The sequence below is a fragment of the Electrona antarctica genome (genome assembly GCF_951216825.1).
Source record: "Electrona antarctica genome assembly, chromosome: 21".
Taxonomy (NCBI): domain Eukaryota; kingdom Metazoa; phylum Chordata; class Actinopteri; order Myctophiformes; family Myctophidae; genus Electrona; species Electrona antarctica.
This window is the reverse complement of record NC_136802.1, coordinates 23010047-23028218: the sequence shown is the minus strand read 5'-3', so window position 1 is coordinate 23028218 and position 18172 is coordinate 23010047. Positions and strand designations below refer to the sequence as shown.

Here is an 18172-nt window from a genome sequence, read left to right as displayed (position 1 = left end):
TGCGTGCGCGACCATGCACGCGAGGATTTCGGACGGTTTTAGGTACAGACAGACATGCACACCGACAAACAGACAGACACACACACATAGCCACGTAATGGAGCAGAGGCACCGCTCCAAAAATGGAACATTTGTGGTTGAGAAAACAACAAATCTTACTCTGCCTCTTGTTCCTTGTCCTGCAGCTGGACTTCCACAAGGGTCTCCTGAAGCCAAACCGAGTAGAGGAGGACCGCGGGGTCCAACTGGGAGGAGGCCCTCCCACACGACTTCCCCCGCTGATGCCGGAGCGGGACAGGGACCGCGAGAACCGGGACAGAGAGCCCGTGATGTTTACGAATGTGCGCGACCAGTGGGCCGAACGGGAGAGAGAAATGCAGAGACGCGAGAGGACCCGCGGTGAGCGCGAGTGGGATCGCGATAAGATCCGCGAGTTCGGGAGGCCCGAGGAGGAGGGGCGGCGCTCTCGATCCAGAGACAGAGAGAGGAGGAGGAGGGAGCGAGCGAAGAGCAAGGAAAGAAAGACAGACAAAAAGGGTGAGATGGGGATTCGTCATGTAGGTCACTGTTTCTGTAGAGGGGGGAAAAAAACATGAGTTATGAAACACATCCTTAGTTTTAGACCAAATCTATTTCTCTACTATCCAGACTAAAATAACATGTATAACTTGTAATGCCAATAGGCAATGGCATAGATTCCTGCTTTATGCTTGTTGCACACTGTCACACACCAAAAATAGCAGATCTGCACGCTCACAACACGTTGGGCTTGTAGATCTGTAATTTGCAGTGAGTCAGTGGTGGTATAAATCACCCCTAACAATGCTAGTGTCTAGCATTGTTAGACGACGTCTAAGGAGGTTACCTCTATTGTGCAGTTGATGTTCTCTGGCATTACCTATAGTTTTGATTTTATGTATTTACCCATTTTATATATTATCCCCTGATAATGTTTCAGAGAAAGCAGATGAGCCTCCTGCCAAACTGCTAGACGACTTGTTCCTGAAGACCAAAGCAGCTCCATGCATATACTGGCTTCCCCTCACTGAGGAGCAGGTTAGCCACTCACTGTTCTCTCCACTCATTCACATACTGTAGTTGGTAGAGCTGTCGCTTTTACACACAAGCTACCCTTACCCATGATGCATGTCCACTGAATTCCATAGTTGAAGCAGAACTGTAGACAGATTGGAATTTAATTCAAAATGTCCATGTCACAAAATGGGCTTGAAAATTGCAAAACAATGATTAACCTTTTCAAAAGTATTTAGCAGAATAATTATTATGCTTGTCAAATAAGGGAAAACTATTTTGATAGTAATACTAACTAGTTAAATGTAAACAAACCCACCAAAATAAAAACCATATCAGAATAATTAGTAGGCTATAACGTATGTGTATAATGTAATTATACAGATAACTGGATGACTACAGATGTCTCACCAGGTTTATCAACTGGTTTTAGTCACTCTGGCAGTTTTCATATTACTTGTTGTTGTCATGATCCCCTGTGCGGTCCAGAAACCAAAGGTTATCCATTGGTGATGTTTCTGGCAATGCGATTTCACTCGTTAACCTTGCTTGACTCATTGAGTACAGCATCCTCCGTTTTCTCCATTTCCAAGATGACTCTACTTTAAACTTTGGTTTGAAATTAATTTCGAAATCCAAATATGTGTCAGCCATACCTCATACACACTCGCTCATGTCTCTTAACACACACACACACACACCGCTATATCAGTAACTAAGATGCTGCTTTTCTTATATTTGTTCTCTCTCTCTCTTCCAAGTCGGCACAGAGGGTCCTAGACCGCGTGGAGCGGCAGAAGGAGCGAGAGCGGAGGCGCGAGGAGGCGGACAAGAAGCGCGAAGAGGAAAAGAAAGAGCGTCTCAAGGTCAGGGTGAAGGAGGAGCCGCGCGAAGGAGGAGCCGCAGCACCCTCAGCGAGCGCCAGTGGCGCCGGGCGGGGAGGTGACGGGGACAGAGAAAAGGAGAGGGAGAGAGAGCGAGGCCGAGACCGAGAGGGAGACAAGCGGAAGGAAGGATACAGAGCCAGAGGACCATCGGACCAGAGGACCACCGCCAGCAGTGGGCGGCGATCCCGTAGCCGCAGCAACGCCAGAGACAGACGTCGCTGACAGCCCACGATGGGACAGAGGGCTGGGGGAGGGAGATACAGATTTAGGGGTGGGTTGGGGGGGTGACGGCACATAGCAGCTGGATGGATGGGTTGTGTCGTGCTCTCGCTGTGTTCGGTTGACCGTTCCACTCGTCTCCCCTCTGTGCTTGGATTTCTTTCATCACAATACCGTTAACACCTGTCCCAACACTCACATACATTTACACAGCTTGTAGTTTTGATCTGAGGGTTTTTAATTTTTTTTAAGAAATATTAAGGTTAGTCTAGCTCCTAGCTTCAACCTTGTCTTCCAGAGGCACTGATTAATATACTATAGTTCCTTTTACTAGGTCCAATAATGGGTTGATACTAGTAAGAGGTATTTGAATGCAAAGATGGCAGTGTGTCCTCCATTATTTCTATGATATGTAGTACTGCTAAGTGCCCCAGTCCAGCAGAACAGATGTATAGAGGGCGTTGGTTACGCTGGCTCCCTTTAGTCTTGGCCTCACTGAGGTTTGGAGGGGCCCGCCTCTTTATTTTAGTTCTGCGGGTGCACAGTTCCTTCCTCCTTGGTGCCCTGTAATAATCCTCTCTCAAAATAGAATCTGACCCCTCAAAAATGTTCCACAATCAATGTTAGTAGACTATTTTTCAATGCTAAGTTGTGTGTGTCCCCTACCAATTTTTACAGACCTCTGTTGTAGAATGATGTGAAGGTTTGTTTTCTCAGATTTTTGTACATTATTTTAGTTAATTTTTCTTTTCTTTTTTTCATGGACGGTTGTGTTTGAAGCACATTAAGCATGTGTGTGAATTGAAGTCCCTCCACTAAAACTGCTACAGTCAGAACACTGTTAAGACAAAGTCTTGTCGATAATGAAGGACATAGTGTTGTGTGTGTTGATTATAGAAGTGGACATATTGTCTGTCTATAGCGGGTTCATGTTTGGTGAGGGGATAACATTCTGGACCATGGACATATGGATCTGTAGAATGACAGGAAGCAAGTCTTCCCTGCACTGATTCCCTTTTCAGAAATGCCTACCCTGACCTTGCTCTCCTTGAGGTCTGGGAAAATTCAAAGAGTTTATCCTTTAAAAGAAAAAAAAAATATTGTTACATTTTTATTAGTGCAAAGTTTGATTTAAGTTGACTTTTTTTTTATTTTACTTTTATTCTCCTGTAATTGCTGGATGTAAAGCATAAAAATAAATTTAAACTTGAATGATCAAATGCATCTGCTTGCCTTTCTTGGCTCATGAGATTGTGGCGTATGACTTCCAGAGCAGATCATGAAGTAATGGATACATTTAATCAAGGTAGTGCAAGTGGTATGTTTCAAACAAAGTATTTTGTTAAAAGGTTGCGGCTATTTTCTGAGTAATCGCTATAGTGTTTTGTTTTAAAATGAGTGAGTTTCTCCTGCTAATACACATTTTCAGTTAGGTTGCCATTGCTAAATTCATCAAATGAGGGAACCCATACGACTGCCTGCCTAGATATGTCCCCTCAGGTCCTCCACTGCTGGCCTGCTTAAAAAAGGCAACTAAAAACATGGTGAAGCAGCGTTCTGCTTCTATGGACCGATGAGTGGAACAAACTCCCACTATACCTTCAACAGGCAGCCTCTGTAGACATTTACACCTACTTTTAAAATCCTTGTTATTCTTGTCCACTGTATTGCATTACTGCTACTATTTTAATGTTTTACCTTTGCTTTTGTTCTCTTGCTCTGTAAAGCACTTTGAGCTGCATTTCATGTCAAAGTGCTGTACAAATAGTTTATCAGCTTAAATTGTAACCTTAAGTCTTTGGAGTGTGTAGTCAATACCATAGTGGGGTGGGGTTGAATGGTTATCTAGTTAAGTTTGGCTGGAGTTAAGTTGACTGCCACCTACAGGTCCATACTTGCATCTACAATGTAGGCAATACATTTTGAACACTCAAAAAAGAAATATTTAATTACACCAGAGTGAAATACAGGAATGTTTTTCTCATTGTACTTGTTCACTTGACAAATCTCATACAATAAACAAAAGTAAATTAAGTGCAAATTGTTTGCTAGCAATATTAAATATACAAAACTGTTAAGCAAATTCCCTTGTTCTTCTACAGCAAACAGTAGCCATGGGGGTAAAAGCAGTAGTTTGTTTTCTTTCCCGTTCCCTCATAACTATGGTACAGTGATAGTACAAAAAACAACTAAGATACAGCAGGAAATACATCTGATTAAGGAACTGATCCAAGGTGAGTCAAGTCATACATACTGTACAAAAAAAATGTCAACAAAGTCATGTATCAGTTCATATAGTTCAAAATAAAACTGGAGAAATTAGAACCGTCCACAATGACCTTGAAACAAAGAATGTGTATATCTGAAGTGTGAGTGATTCAAAGAATGTTGGAAGAGATAAGGGTGACGAGTTTGCACTTTGCACACAGCTGCATCCAGTTCCTCAATGCGTTGTGAGGGGGAACGTTATGATCGGTGCACACGATTTGTGTGACAGGAATGAGTTCCTCAGTGTGTGTTGTGAGCGGGAACGTTGTGAGGGGTGCACACTCTATTCATGTGACAGGAATGACAGAGGAGATGAGTGTCCAGGGGAAAGCACTGGGAGCCTGGCTTATCTGACAGCTGTTTCCCACACTCCTGTGGATGATGGGTGAGAGAAAAGAAAGATAGTAAGACATCCATTATTACACACTACATGGCAATGGTCTAGGAGGATAACACCTCAACTGCCCATTTGGAAACATCTTTTGCACATGTCACAGGTTGATGGAAGAATGTATGTGCTACCTGTTTTTCTAAATGGTCACATACATGATTTTTCAAAAGGAGTTCAAGTGTGTTAATAGTTGACAATGCTTTAAAACTGACAAGTTACACTACATCCTTGGGAGTCACCTATTTAACTGTTCCATTAGTATTTATATAGACAAATCCATGGAGCAGTACCCTCCAGGTGTAGCTAATCAGTGCTGCAGTGTAAAGCTGTGCTTAATGGTACACTGCAGCTATGGCTGCGCCCAGGTAGCCCCTCTCGGAACCCTCCGTAAAGTTTCTGAAATTTGGATGTTACTTTACGTAGGGTCCCTCTGCAGTTCGTAAGCCCACAATAGGACGCAGCTGTACATACCCTCCGTTGCGGCCGTGCTGCGGCCTGGTGGTGAGATGTTTCAAAAGAAGCATAAATCGGCTATAGGAGACAGCGGAAACGTCAGAGAATTTTCATTTTGGCGCAGAAGCCATAAAGTATTTTTAATCTTTGTTTGACCGTTTTGGCTGCTCTGAAATTCTCTCTTCCTTCCTTGACTTCCTTATTGACTTCCCATTGTACCGCCTCCAGCACCGGGACTGGCTAGCTGCGCGTCCCTAAGTTCCTGCCTCTGATCTGCTCTGTCTCAGCTAGCCAGTCCCGGTGCTGGAGGCGGTACAATGGGAAGTCAATAAGGAAGTCAAGGAAGGAAGGAAGAGAGAATTTCAGAGCAGCCAAAACGGTCAAACAAAGTACTTAACGGCTTCTGCGCCAAAGGAAAATTCTCTGACGTTTCCGTTGTCTCCTATAGCCGATTTATGCTTCTTTTGAAACATCTCACCACCACCACCAGGCCGCAGCACGGCCGCAACGGAGGTTATGTACAGCTGCGTCCTATTGTGGGCTTACGAACTGCAGAGGGACCCTACGGGTGAACGATAAAAAGAGCTCAACCGGGGGGTCCCGAGAGGGGCTAGCGCCCAGGGCACCCCTCCATGGATTCACGGCGCCTCTCCTTAAGTTACTTATCTATATTCATGTGAAATATTGCAATCACTGCAACATACCAGGTACAGTGCAGTGACCATTCTGGGTGATCATACTGTCACTTATGTGATGGTATCATTGATTTTATGGCATTACAAGGTGTTAAGAAACGACCACAATATATTCAATTAATCTACTGGGTCCTGTTTTTCTATCTATTGATTCTATAATCTATTGGAGATTCTGAGTAATTATGGTGTGCACTGCAGCAGTCTAGCAGTCTATAATCTTGCAAACTGCTGGACTGATTAGTTCCAAATTTCTCATGTACAATTCCAGAAGGGCACAAAGGCACTTCTACTAATGTTATACCTTTTGAAATATTTAAGTTTATAAGCCAATGGGGCTCTGATCAGGCTGGAACGTTGCCCACATGTTGTCAACAAAGAATGGACATTTAAGGCATCACAACTGAATTCAGCATCTAAAAATTAAGATAACTAAAGCCCAGTTCATGCTCTGAAAATGTTGAATGACATGATGTTGCTTGACACTTCTTCACAAAAGCATAATGGCTAATTTATACTTAATATGACATTGTGAGCTTATAGATCGGCCATTTTTGACGAATGTTCACAAATTTTTGTGTACATGCCCAGAATAGCGGTGTGAGGGTTCATGTGGTTAAATGTTACATCATTTTATTTAAAGGATATCCCCTTGAGAGCCATCATCCTCGGGCACAACACATAGACAAAACATCAAACATGTCAACAAACAGTAAGCATAACATCGAGGACATACACAGAGGCTCTCCCAACCTCTTCAAAACACTTTACATCTGAGACCAGTAACATCTGCAATGAAACACCTTTCAAACAATAATACTAATAGTAATGAAAATAATAATGGGAATAATAATCATAATAACAGTAAAATAATTTGAATATTCAAGCATTGAAGTATACATATCCCCACCAAAAATACATACATCAAATATAAATCAGAAACAACTACAGATGGGTTTCAGGTTGGCAGCCAATGAAGCCTTGAAAATATTAAATGAGGGAATTGATCAACGAAAGTTGTTCCAGTCAAATGGAGCTTTAAACTGAAAAGCACGTCTCCCAATTTCATTCAATGTTTTGGGCACAGTAAACTAAAGTTGTTGAGTATGTCTAAGAGGGTATCTAGAGTTATATGGAAGTAATGGCTGTTTTAAATATGATGGATAGTTAAAGTAAAATATACCTTCGTCAGTATACCTGACGAAGGCCCCCCGAGGCCGAAACGTTGTATTGTTTTCCACTCTGTTGTCAATAAATAGTTTTAGGAGCTTTTAAAACGGTGTGCGGATCTCCTCTTTCCTTCCTTAGTTATTCTTTTGGATCCTGCACCCGTTGAAATTTGTGGATGTGCGTGCACCTCTTGACCATTGTAGTTAAAGTAAATACACTTAAAAAGAAAAAGCAGCCAGTGTAAATGTCTCCACGCTTGAGGAGTTAACCAATTTTTAAGTGTCATACATGACACGATGTGTCCGGTACGGACACCTCAAAACAAATCTACAGTGTTCTGATCAATTACATAACCATAATCAATAATAGGAAATAACAGTTGTTGAACAATGCGTTTTCTTATTGTAAAAGTAAAACATGAGCCAAAGGCCATACTGACCTCACAGTGGTAGCACTCAAAGTGATAGTCTTTGTTCATAGACACCACCCTGAGGATCTCCTCGCTGCCCTGTGATGTAAAATAAAAAACAGTGGTGAGATCAGAAGTCAACAGACACTGGAGGTACAAAGGGGGAGCTACAGTACATGGCTCAAATACTATTTACACTTGATTATGTGAATTTGTTTATCGTCCATGGAGTACCACTTGGGTGGGGTTAATCATGATCGTTGTCACAGAATGTAGCTTATACAACACTGACTTACTTGCAACTTACTAGCAGTCATTGCATTGCCCCACTTGGCAAACCCCACCCAGCTGGCTCTTAGGTAGGCTAACAAACCATGAGCAGTATTAGCAAACACTATTTGACAAAGGTCTCAAGAGAGAGTACAAGCCAAACACCACAGCCAAAAAAACACATTGTTGGTTCATTTGGTCAGCCTTCAACATGCATCCACTGAATCTGTATGCATGCATGTAGTAACTGGCAATGTACAGAGTTCTCCAAAGTATTCACCAGTGTTCAAGTCAAATTGATAGCAAAAAGAAATAATTCTGGTTTCTTGAGTGTTTCAACAGCTAGGTAAAGTAATCCATCTCATCCATCTACCCATCTATTGTACTGCATGTTGCTGTATTATTCAGATATCCGATTACAGTAAATGGCTAATATGTGATAAACTCTTGCATTGTATAATTGACTGTTTGATTAAACATTTTCACCCACCACAGAGAAGTGACTACACTTAAAGAAACACACAAAAAAAAAACTTGGCACACCTACCTCAGTAGGTAAGATAGGTTGTAAACATGCAGCGCACTTTGGAGCAAAAGTCCTGTGAAAACAATAAAAGAAACCAAGAGTACTAATTTAGTTATAGCAATTTGTGTAAGAGAACAGTGCTGAGGAAAGGACATTATGCGTGTACTGTGACATTCCTGCAGGAAATAAAATTACATGTGGCATTTCCCCTCCTTGTCATCATTAACATTTAAACCCTATATACTTTATTGACAGGAGTCCCGCAAGGGTCTGTACTTCTAGGCCCGCCTCCTTTATTCCCTAATCTTGCAGCCGAAAACAGCAGTATAGTCTATAATTTTACGAATAGTACACAGGTTCGCAACACGTTCCGAGCATGTCGATTTTTGCCTAATGTTCACCCCAGAATTCATGTGGTTAAACACCTATAAATGGGACAGATATGCGTTAGTGGTCACATGAAGCATAACGTTCCTGGGTAACATCAGAATGACAGTTTTTTAAAACATGTCTCTCACTTGTTGTAGTCGGCCACGCAGTAGATGTTGCTGTGTTGGTCCACGGTGAAGGGCACGCCGTCTAGAGCCTTGGAACAAACCACGCAGCGGAAACAGCCAGGGTGATACGAGTTCCCCATAGCCTGAAGGATCTGACCACACAGCCCAATGCACTCTGTTAACAATGAGGTACCATGTGCCAAACAAACGCATACATATCTAAAAAAAACAATACATCTTCTTGTACAAGTGTACCCTACAAAACATCATTGTGAGCTTGTAGATCTGCTATTTTCCCAAAATGTTCGCCTATTATCACATGCCCAGAATAGACACAGACACCCTTCCCTTACATAGACCAGAGATGGCGACTCTAGTTAGTCTTCTACTCGAGTCGCCACAAATGGGACTAGACTCGGACTCCCCCCTCAAAGACTCCAGACTCGACGACTCTCAAATGACTCGTGGAGTATCGACGAGTCATTACCGTATTTTTGGACCCACATTAATGAATGAAATGCCCGAAAAAATTATCCAATCCCATCCCTGTCCTTTCCCCTCCTGCAGCGCAATTGTGCATATGTTGCCCACCAGGCAAGTAATGTTACAGTACCACTACCTACAGGCTTATTTGGTTACAAAAATGCTTAGTTGTAGCCATCACGCGTCGTGCATCATTGATTGTGTCCAAAATAACAGATCTGCAAGCTGTCAACACGCATTGAAACGGCGTGTGGACAACTTGTATCTCTGTTTTTTTTGGTGGATAACAGACGACGCACGTTGGAACAAGCCATGGGTTTGAGAGACTGAATGATGTAAACCGTAAACTTAGAGATATTAAATAGCCGCAGCTATAAGTTGTCACTTATAAATGTAGCTCTGTTTTGGACCATTGCACGAATAAGATGGATAATAAACATTTCGAACGGACAGTTGGACATAACTCCGTTACTCAGTGGAAACTAAATGGAGACATCTACTTCAGAGACGTTTAGAGGCTAATGATTTGAGACTCGACTCGTACTCGACCCCCAAAGACTCTAGACTCGACTCGGGCTCAACCCCAAAGACTCCAGACTCGAGCTCCAAGACTCGTGGGCATCTTAGCCATAAAAACACACACACACACACACACACACACCTCACCTGTTCTAAAATAAGGTGGCCACACACATTACACTTCTCGGCAGCTGCCTGGAATCCCGAGAACTGCAACAGGAAGTAGCACTGTTACCAAACAGTTAATTTATTTTCAAATGTTTTGGAAACTCTGATTATGACATGATGTTGTGCATCTGCAACAGAGACAAATCATCATCTTACCATGTAATCCTCTTTACAGTACACAGAGCCATTGACATTGTAGAAGTCCTTGTTCCTCAGGGTGCGACCTGGCGTGGGGGGAAGCAAACGGAGACATTGAGCGTTTTCAGACAATCCCAAACGGCTGCCCACCGAGTCAGGCTGACCCGTGAGGGGCCATTTACACCAGTCAAGATAACAAAAAAGGGAGTGCATTTTAATCATAAACAGTCATGACAGCTGACAGCGGCATGAATTTCCGCGACAGGAGGCAGACATACGCTGCCTGTTCAAGGGCACTTCAGGTCTGGGTGTGCAACAGTTAAACCCTAGTGTCCTTATTCAGGGGTGAACATTAGGTGAAAATAGCAGATCAATGCGTTGCAAGTGCAACACGATGCATTGTGAGCTTGTAGATCTCTTATGTAGATTAGCAGATCAGTTTGTAGATCAGCAGACAATTTAGTTGGTTAAAAAAAATCTATTCTACTTTGTAATGTTGCTATAGAACATTGGGAAAAAAGGGGGGGAAAGCGCTTCAAGATAAGTCTGTGGTCCGTCTAGTATGTACCTAATACCTATAGCCTCTGGTTACATAATAATCAAAAAAAAGAATAAATAGAATATAGCTGCAGCTCTATTCGGGTCATAGCATAGCTTTCCAAGAGACAGGACTCACCGCAGGACACGCAGGTGAAGCAGCGTGTGTGATAGAGGCTGTCCAGGGCCTGACAGGCGTTATCTGCCCCATACACGCCTTTGCCGCACTTCACACAGGTTCCTGTCAGCACAGCGGGACACAAACACATGGCGGTGGTTTAGTCGAGGCCGATCACTCACCGGCTCCTTAACGCCTCACTTAACGAGGCATTCCTACAAGATGTGTCTGAAATTCAACTCCTAAGTGTCAACACTTGTAAATCCTCTGCTTCGCACAACCTAGGGGATTTTCACACTGTTAAACCCTGTTGCTCACACTGCCATGTTTACTCATCCACCCTGGGTAAAAGGGGGAATTCCACCTAAATTGACCTGAAATTGTTATTCTGTAAATTTGTTACTTATATAGATTTATGCATGGGACTAACAATCAAATTTACTTGCTTTTGTGTGCATCTTTTCAAAATTCACGCTGGGAAAAAATAATCTTGAGGGCCTTTAAGCTAAAAAGTCACAATCTGGAAGAATTTCTCCTTTAAATGAAGGAAACATGAACATTGGACAGGCTAAAACATGTCCTTCTCCCAAGATGTCACCAAAACAAATCACTGCAGTCAATGAAGTAAAAGTGTTCCTGTGTTCCATTAATTAATACGTGTGTGTGTGTGTGTGTGTGTGTGTGTTTTTCAGGTTGTCTAATGCTTCTCAGAGAAGGTGTAATATTAAGTTCAACCATTCTCTTTTATTTACTTTCTTTTAGTCTTTAGTTAGGGATGTTGTATTGTTATTTAGGATATGTAATAAGTCATAAAAACTATTATGACTATTATCTATTCTTATAGAAAAAGAAAATCAAGTGTGTGGCTGTTCAGTGGTTTGAGCAAATACCTAATGACTTCACAAGAGTGAGTCAGTGCTTCAGGAGCTTATGGCTACATGTTCAAACACTGGGCTGTCCTTCCTTACCAAATGAAATAATAACACAAACGGACTACTTTGCCATCTCTGCTCAGTGCTACAGCTCGAGGTGAGCGCATGCAAGTGTGTAGACTTCCTTCTCAGAGCTTCCCAAGCCTGTCTAAATGTGTGATTTATGATAGCATGAAACACAGAAAATAACTACAAAATAACAAATCTACAAGCTCACAACATGTCACCAACACAACACATTGTGAGCTTGCAGATCTGTTATTATGCACGTGACAACGGCGTGCATCTAAGTATAAAATGAGGCTTAATGGCACGAGGAGTACAGTATTGTATATCTCCCAGGGGCACACATACCTGAGCAGACAAACAGGCTATAGCACACCGCCCCTGCACACGCCAAGGCAACATTACACACACACAGCAGCACACGCATGACTCACACCCACACATACTGCGTTATTATGGCCTAAAGTCAAGGGAGTGTGTGTGTGTGGTGTGGGGGGGTTCTTACACACCCTGCCACAGAAAAAACAACATGGCAAACCATGGCCACACTAGTATACTGGATGTCTTCTGACACACACACCCCCTGATGCCCTCTGTGACTCACACTAATGGCTGGAGTCAAGTTTATATGGAACATGTAATTTGTGAGACAGACTGCGCTCTGCTGTGTGTGTATAGACTTGCTAGATGATATTAGCCCTCTCAGACATTAGCCTGTTCTTTGCATGTATATGATATATGCTTCAGGTGTATGCATGTGCCAACATGTACATTTGCACTGCTGGTGCTTTTCTTCCAATTCGTTTTGTCTATTATGCGTGTACTTTACTCTGAATGTCAGCGGTGGCAAATTAAACTTGTTCACCCTTTCCTGGCTTCCATTTGTGTCCTCTGTTGTTGAGGCTTTTATATTATGGATGGCCAAACACATGGTCTTGTCTGGAGTGATCTCTGAGGGCCAATGGTTTCCCTCTTTTCATGCACATCTCTGTAGGTTCATAGGCACCCACCTTCCTCCCATCCACTCACTTTCAACAATAACCATCAATCTATCCATGCACCCATCCAACAATTTCCTTTAAGAGAAACCTGTGATCTGACAATGTGCAGTGGGGAAGATGATTATCAAAGTTAGATTGAGAATTGAGACAAGCTGGGGGGAAACAAGGAAATGAATGGACCAATAAGCATATGCACTTATTAATCAGGAATGTAATTTGCTAAATTTTGATTTACTTTGGACCTACAACTCCCATTCACTAGTACTAACAGCAGATCAGAGTTCTTTCTTTTAGTACCCCATCAAAGTCAGTTCTGTGCTAAGGTCACAGGTGTAATCTTTCTTCCCACTTTCCTGACTTGTTTACCTTTTACAGTGTGAGAATATTGTTTCAAATATAAGGATTCTAGTGATCTCACCAAAGAACTCCTGTCGATTCTCTGTAGTCTCTCTGCCCGTGCAGACTCCCGGTTCCTCCTTGGCTTTGGCCACTCCTCCTACCGAAGCAGTGATGAGTGTTGTCGTAGTAGTAGGTTTAGAGAGAGTGGAGGCCATGATCTGAGCAGATTGCTCTTTCAGCATCAGGCCCCCTAGGAGCCCCTCCCCTTCCAGGGCTGCATCTCTTAGTAAGAGCCGGGTCAGCTCCTCCTGGTACCGAGTCCCTGGAAGGTCAGAGTAGCGGGCCCGCTCTCCGGCCTGGCCCGACTCTCCCCCCATGGCTCCCGCCCGCTGCTCGTCCCACCAATCGGGGCCAGCCCGGTAGCATGCGGATGCTGGACTTCCTACTGCGGGCGGATAAGAGTGCCGGCTGTCGTGCGCGCCCGGCGGCACCCCTCCCTCCAGGTAATGAGTCCAGGCCTCAGTGGAGTGCGCCCCGGCCCTTCCCGGCCCTCCGTACCCAGTAGCAGAGCCCCCTGCCTGCAGGGAGGGGAAAGGCTGTTCCCGTGGGAGGCACCCCGAGGCCGAATACCGGCTGTCATAGCCCAGGCTAATGCCGCTGGTTCGGTTGCTGCTGCAGCGGCTCCCCATGGGGCTTCCACCTCCGCCTCCGCTGGCCGTGCTGGAGGCGAAGCTGGACCGGGGACTGACCAGCACAGACTCCTGAAGACTGAAGGAGGAGCAGGGGCTCAGGGTCGGCCCTGGGGGGTAGAAGAAGCCTCCTCCTCCTGCGGTCACATCTGAAGGCCTGTGTGGCGGGTGGGACAGAGATGCCGGCCTGGGGGTCTCCCACAGCTCGCTGCCCGTGCTCAGACGTTTGTAAAACAGCGCCTCCTGGAGGGACAGGCGTTTATGCCTCTCCGGCTCAGGGAGGTACACAGCCTCGCCTGGGCTGCCCACACTGGCCCTTGGTGTCGAGCTGTAGCCCGGGTTGGTGGCGTACGGCGGGGGTCCTGAGAGAGGAGGAGGCTGGGAGAGGAGCTGCTGCCGCCGAACCAGCTGCTGGAGCTCCAGAGAGTAGCGCCGCTGGTTCAGAGAGGCCTTGGACCCAAATGCCCCCGACGGGTCACAGTCCCCCTCCCCCAGGTAACAGGATGCACGTTGCTGAGGGGAGCGGCGTCTCAGCGGGGCTAATGTGGAGGGGTGGAGGGGCTGCTCGGTGTCCGAAGGCACGGCGCCCACTGTAGAGGAAACTGGAGGTGGAGGAGGAAGAAGCTGGGTGGAGGACACTCCCATCCCTCCTCCTCCTCCTCTCCCACTAGGTTGAACACATGCCTCGGTTGTGGTCGTGGAGGCAAGCGAGAACTGGCCAGATCTTGAGGGTGAGGCAGTTGCAGAACTGGGTGCCAGCGACAGACCACCGCTGCCCCCAGAGACACCAACATTACCATTGCTGTTGTTGGCGTTGTTGGTCACGTCATTTTTCTTCTTCGAGCTGTTGAATTTCACACTACCTGAGTCGGTTAACCTCAACTTCTCCAACAACTTGCTTATTGCTTGCTTATCCATGGCAACGCTGGTTTGGGTTTCTGTCCGTCTAAAGAAGTCAAGTTTTAGCTTTGGAGGATTCTGAGAACTAACCCATTACGTTAAGACATTAATTACTCTATTAAATGTCATCTGAGCAGGTGTACAGTAGGACAGTAATGTTCACTACAGCAGTTGAAATGCCAGCAATCAGACTTATGTGGATATGGCCTGCCCTGTATCTCTCAAATGTTGAAATGAACAGGGAGAGCTACACAGACCTCCATGTACACAATAAATACAGAACCGATAAATAAAATGTTTAAGACATTTTAGGGTGGTAGCATGACTTAAAGGTTCTCAGAGCCATCTTCTGTGTCCAACTGTGGCAAATCCATATGGACAGGTACTACAGGTAGGCATTAGAAACCCCATTGATTGGACGATTGCACTAATAGTTCAGCAATCCAACAAAGCAATGACGACAATAAATACAAGGACATATCCAGGGCACTTTAAGTGACCTACTATGGTCGTAGATGGTCTCCATTTGCGTCCCTCGTGTCTCTCCGCACCTGCGTTGTCTGTGTTGGGGAAGTGATCATAATAGTTAGAAACCTCAGGCGGCAGCCCTAACTTATCACATTTAACAGTAGTCTTTCAAATAAAATGGCTATATTCAAATCCTAGTTTCGCAAAGGTTTCCCTTCTCTCTCTCTCTCTTTTTTTTTTTTTACAATGGCTGAGAGTGGTGTGGCAGTGTACACCTTATAGAATGAGTGTCTTCTTATCGGACTGAGAGGGGCTCGCAATGGAGGCAGCAGATCATCGAACTGGTGAATAGGTTTGGTTTGAACGTCCGATAAATAAAATTGACTTATCACGAACAATACTGTGACCCGGCTCCCAACAGACGAATGCTATGTCAAAATATAACATCAAATTGTAGTTTTAAGCCTACATTGTCTGCTAAAGTAAATCCCACCAAATATGGTTTGAGACACAATGTGTAACTCCGAAATAACATGTTCCACGATTTTACCTTTCTGGTAAAAGTAGGCAAAAAGTCCCGTCCTTGTGCAGTAGTTTGTGCGGTTCTTTAATGGGCTTCTTCTTATCAAGTGCGATAGAAGGAGGAATCTCTCAACACAATGTGGACAGAGGCTTATTGGTACAATGCATCGTGGATTCAGTAGAGATAAGAAAAAGAATCCGTTTCTGCAGGGGATATTCGACTCGTCCGAGTTATGCCATTCATCTCTCGATGAAAGACGCTCAGAAAGGGGGAAAATGGTCCACGGGGCTTTTATCTCACGTCCACAATGAAGAAAACACATCCGTCCTCCGCTCTTCTTTTCATTGCCGTGTTCAGAAAATAAATAATTCTCTCTTCAGCGTGAAAATAAGCGGAAAAGTTAGTTGGGCGCATGAATGGAAGCAGATCGCAGTTACATCGTATCGACCCAGACCGGCGCCAGGCTTCAAATGGACACGGATTTAAAAAAATAAATAAATAAAAACCCGTCCAGGAGCGGAACACGGTCGACAACTAGGTTTCTTTCTTCTTCCCCTAAATTACTTACCTCCCCCTCTCTTCTCTTTATCAGTCAGCGGTGGCTTGTTTCCCCCACCAGGCCGCCGGGACACCTTTCCACCAGCAAATCACTTGATTTCGTCATTCATACGCAAAACTCCTCTGATGGATGGATGTACGCTCCACTGAGAGCCCTGGCTGGAAACCATGCACAATTAGAATAATAAGAGATAAGAGAAATAAGACGAGGTTGATGTGGTCATGTGGATCATCATGCTGTTTCCATGTTTGTACTACCGAACATGTGCTACCATATCTACCTCATTAACAAGGCCTTAAATAACCACTGTATAGTAAAAACAAAAAAATAATGTTGCTAAAGTAGTACACAAAGAAAACACAATGTCAAAAGAAGTAAGTCAAATGAGAATTATTGTAAGTACTTATTTATTTATTCCCCCTTCTTGATTGACAATCATTTAAACGTATTCGCCCCAGGAGTTTTGAAAACTGTATCTTTCACAATGCGTGTATTTATTTATTTACCTTCAATATAGGGACTCTCCAACAGGATAGAGTCTTGGATAACTTGTTACACAACTGCGTTGTTTAGACAACAGCACTACTTTGTTGTACCACCAGCCTGTGGAATGTGCGGAGGGACACCGCTGGGTGGTTCGTCGGCGGCCGGGTGAATTTTTTCGGCGTGTATGCGTTCTCCAAGGACGATACAAAGTAAACATTCCGCTACTATTTCAGGCCCTGGTCGGGCCTTTTTTACTCGGCCCCCGATTCCACTCATTTTCCGGCAGTTAACGGAGGGCCATGCGGGCGCTGATAAAGTAGCCCATAATGTTGTTTAGCATGACTTGTTTGGATAGGCTTGTCGTTTTTGTCTGCCCCGGAGCGCAGCAGCCATGGAGCGGAGCCCCCCTCCCTCCTTTGGCCCTTGCGGTTGACTGGAGTTCCTGCCTCGCAGACTCGCGCGTTCATCTCGGCTCTGAGCTGAGCCTGCGAGTGAGAACTTGTCTGAAAAGCCAACAGAGGAATTCTTCACGGCTTAGTGGCGGGGCACACATGATGATATACAAAACACACACACACGTTATTATACACACACAAACTCGTCTCTGTAGTGTAGAATAGAGAGAGAGCGAGAAACAGTCATATCGATTATAATTAGAGATAATTGAGATTCTCTCTGAGCTCGCGCGCACGCCCGTGGGAGAGAGAATTCCCAAGCTTCAGTGGCGCGGACGTTTACTAAATAAACAATAGGCTATTCTACCATGTACGCTACAAAAGTTACTAAGCAAACAGATCATTTTGTTCAACAATATAATCTAATTGACCTTGGGGTGGGCTGAATTAAGTGGCATGTGTGCGCGTGGCATGTGTGTCCGCGTGCGCGTGATCGTTTGTGTCATACATAATGATTTTTCAAATCAATGGTTACATTGGTTAGAAATTAGAAAGTGATACCCATCATACCCAATTACCCATGATATATATATACACACACGAAACAAGTTAGTTAAGTGAGTGGACAGAGACCCCAAGTGTTTTCCAAAGAAAACTACAGGTTTATGAAACTGCATGGCTGTTATCTCGTCACGGTGTTCACGTTCTAGATCCTAAACTTTAAAAGCAATGGACCAGACAGTGCTGCATGCTGCTCACATCGATTCGTGGGATGCAGGATGAAATCAAGATAATATCACACTTAAAAATGTAGCAAGTAGCAACTCATTTATAACGCATCAAAGTAGCTAAAATGATATGACTGCAATTGAACCGTGACATTTAATTTAACATATTGCTGTAACGGGAATAACAGTTAATCTATCTTAAAACGTTTGGTTAACATAGAACCAGATAATGTATCTTGCGCACCATCTAGCGGTGAATAAACGTAAGATAAATACAACATGGCGGCGCCCATGAAGACGTGCTCTTCAGGTGAGACCGTGAGAGGTTATTTACCATTTCATTTGTATGTGGCCTTAGTACAGCTACAT

General features: G+C 44.2%; 3 protein-coding genes across 8 annotated transcripts in view; 2 read left to right on the top strand and 1 right to left on the bottom strand.

The window, feature by feature from the left end:
* Nucleotides 1-3358, top strand: part of acin1b (apoptotic chromatin condensation inducer 1b) — a 29423-nt gene extending 26065 nt beyond the window's left edge. For both annotated transcript variants that reach the window (XM_079490815.1, XM_079490814.1), the window contains exons 15-17: nucleotides 186-537; nucleotides 959-1056; nucleotides 1794-3358. In XM_079490815.1, coding sequence (XP_079346941.1) covers nucleotides 186-537; nucleotides 959-1056; nucleotides 1794-2141 — 798 coding nt within the window. In that variant the 3' untranslated portion in view covers nucleotides 2142-3358. The remainder of the gene's footprint in view (nucleotides 1-185; nucleotides 538-958; nucleotides 1057-1793) is intronic.
* A 700-nt stretch (nucleotides 3359-4058) lies between these two features.
* On the bottom strand, nucleotides 4059-16195 carry ajuba (ajuba LIM protein). Of its 5 annotated transcripts, XM_079490826.1 has the most exons (9): nucleotides 15663-16195; nucleotides 13135-15204; nucleotides 10799-10900; nucleotides 10141-10208; nucleotides 9964-10026; nucleotides 8836-8966; nucleotides 8339-8390; nucleotides 7552-7620; nucleotides 4059-4778 (listed from the first exon to the last, which is right to left on the bottom strand). In XM_079490826.1, exons 2-9 carry the CDS (start codon nucleotides 14660-14662, stop codon nucleotides 4647-4649), a joined length of 2145 nt encoding a protein of 714 aa, XP_079346952.1. In that variant the 5' UTR covers nucleotides 14663-15204; nucleotides 15663-16195; the 3' UTR covers nucleotides 4059-4646. The 5 variants fall into 5 exon arrangements, with proteins under 5 accessions (XP_079346952.1, XP_079346951.1, XP_079346954.1 ...); XM_079490825.1 differs by having other exon boundaries at nucleotides 13135-16195; XM_079490828.1 differs by lacking the exon at nucleotides 4059-4778 and adding an exon at nucleotides 6559-6922 and having other exon boundaries at nucleotides 13135-16195.
* A 1837-nt stretch (nucleotides 16196-18032) lies between these two features.
* Nucleotides 18033-18172, top strand: part of mrpl52 (mitochondrial ribosomal protein L52) — a 4050-nt gene continuing 3910 nt past the window's right edge. Inside the window, exon 1 of the mRNA XM_079490856.1 lies at nucleotides 18033-18113. Coding sequence (XP_079346982.1) covers nucleotides 18083-18113 — 31 coding nt within the window. The 5' untranslated portion in view covers nucleotides 18033-18082. The remainder of the gene's footprint in view (nucleotides 18114-18172) is intronic.

Bases quoted from the DNA above. Each gene is read 5' to 3' on its own strand.
- ajuba (XM_079490825.1), bottom strand. From the start codon at position 14,662: ATGGATAAGCAAGCAATAAGCAAGTTGTTGGAGAAGTTGAGGTTAACC. The intron at 10,901-13,134 runs GTGAGATCACTA...CTGTGCTGACAG, and splicing joins GAATCGACAGGAGTTCTTTG to GAACCTGTGTGAAGTGCGGC. The intron at 8,967-9,963 runs GTGAGGTGTGTG...CTGTGTGGTCAG, and splicing joins GCCACCTTATTTTAGAACAG to ATCCTTCAGGCTATGGGGAA.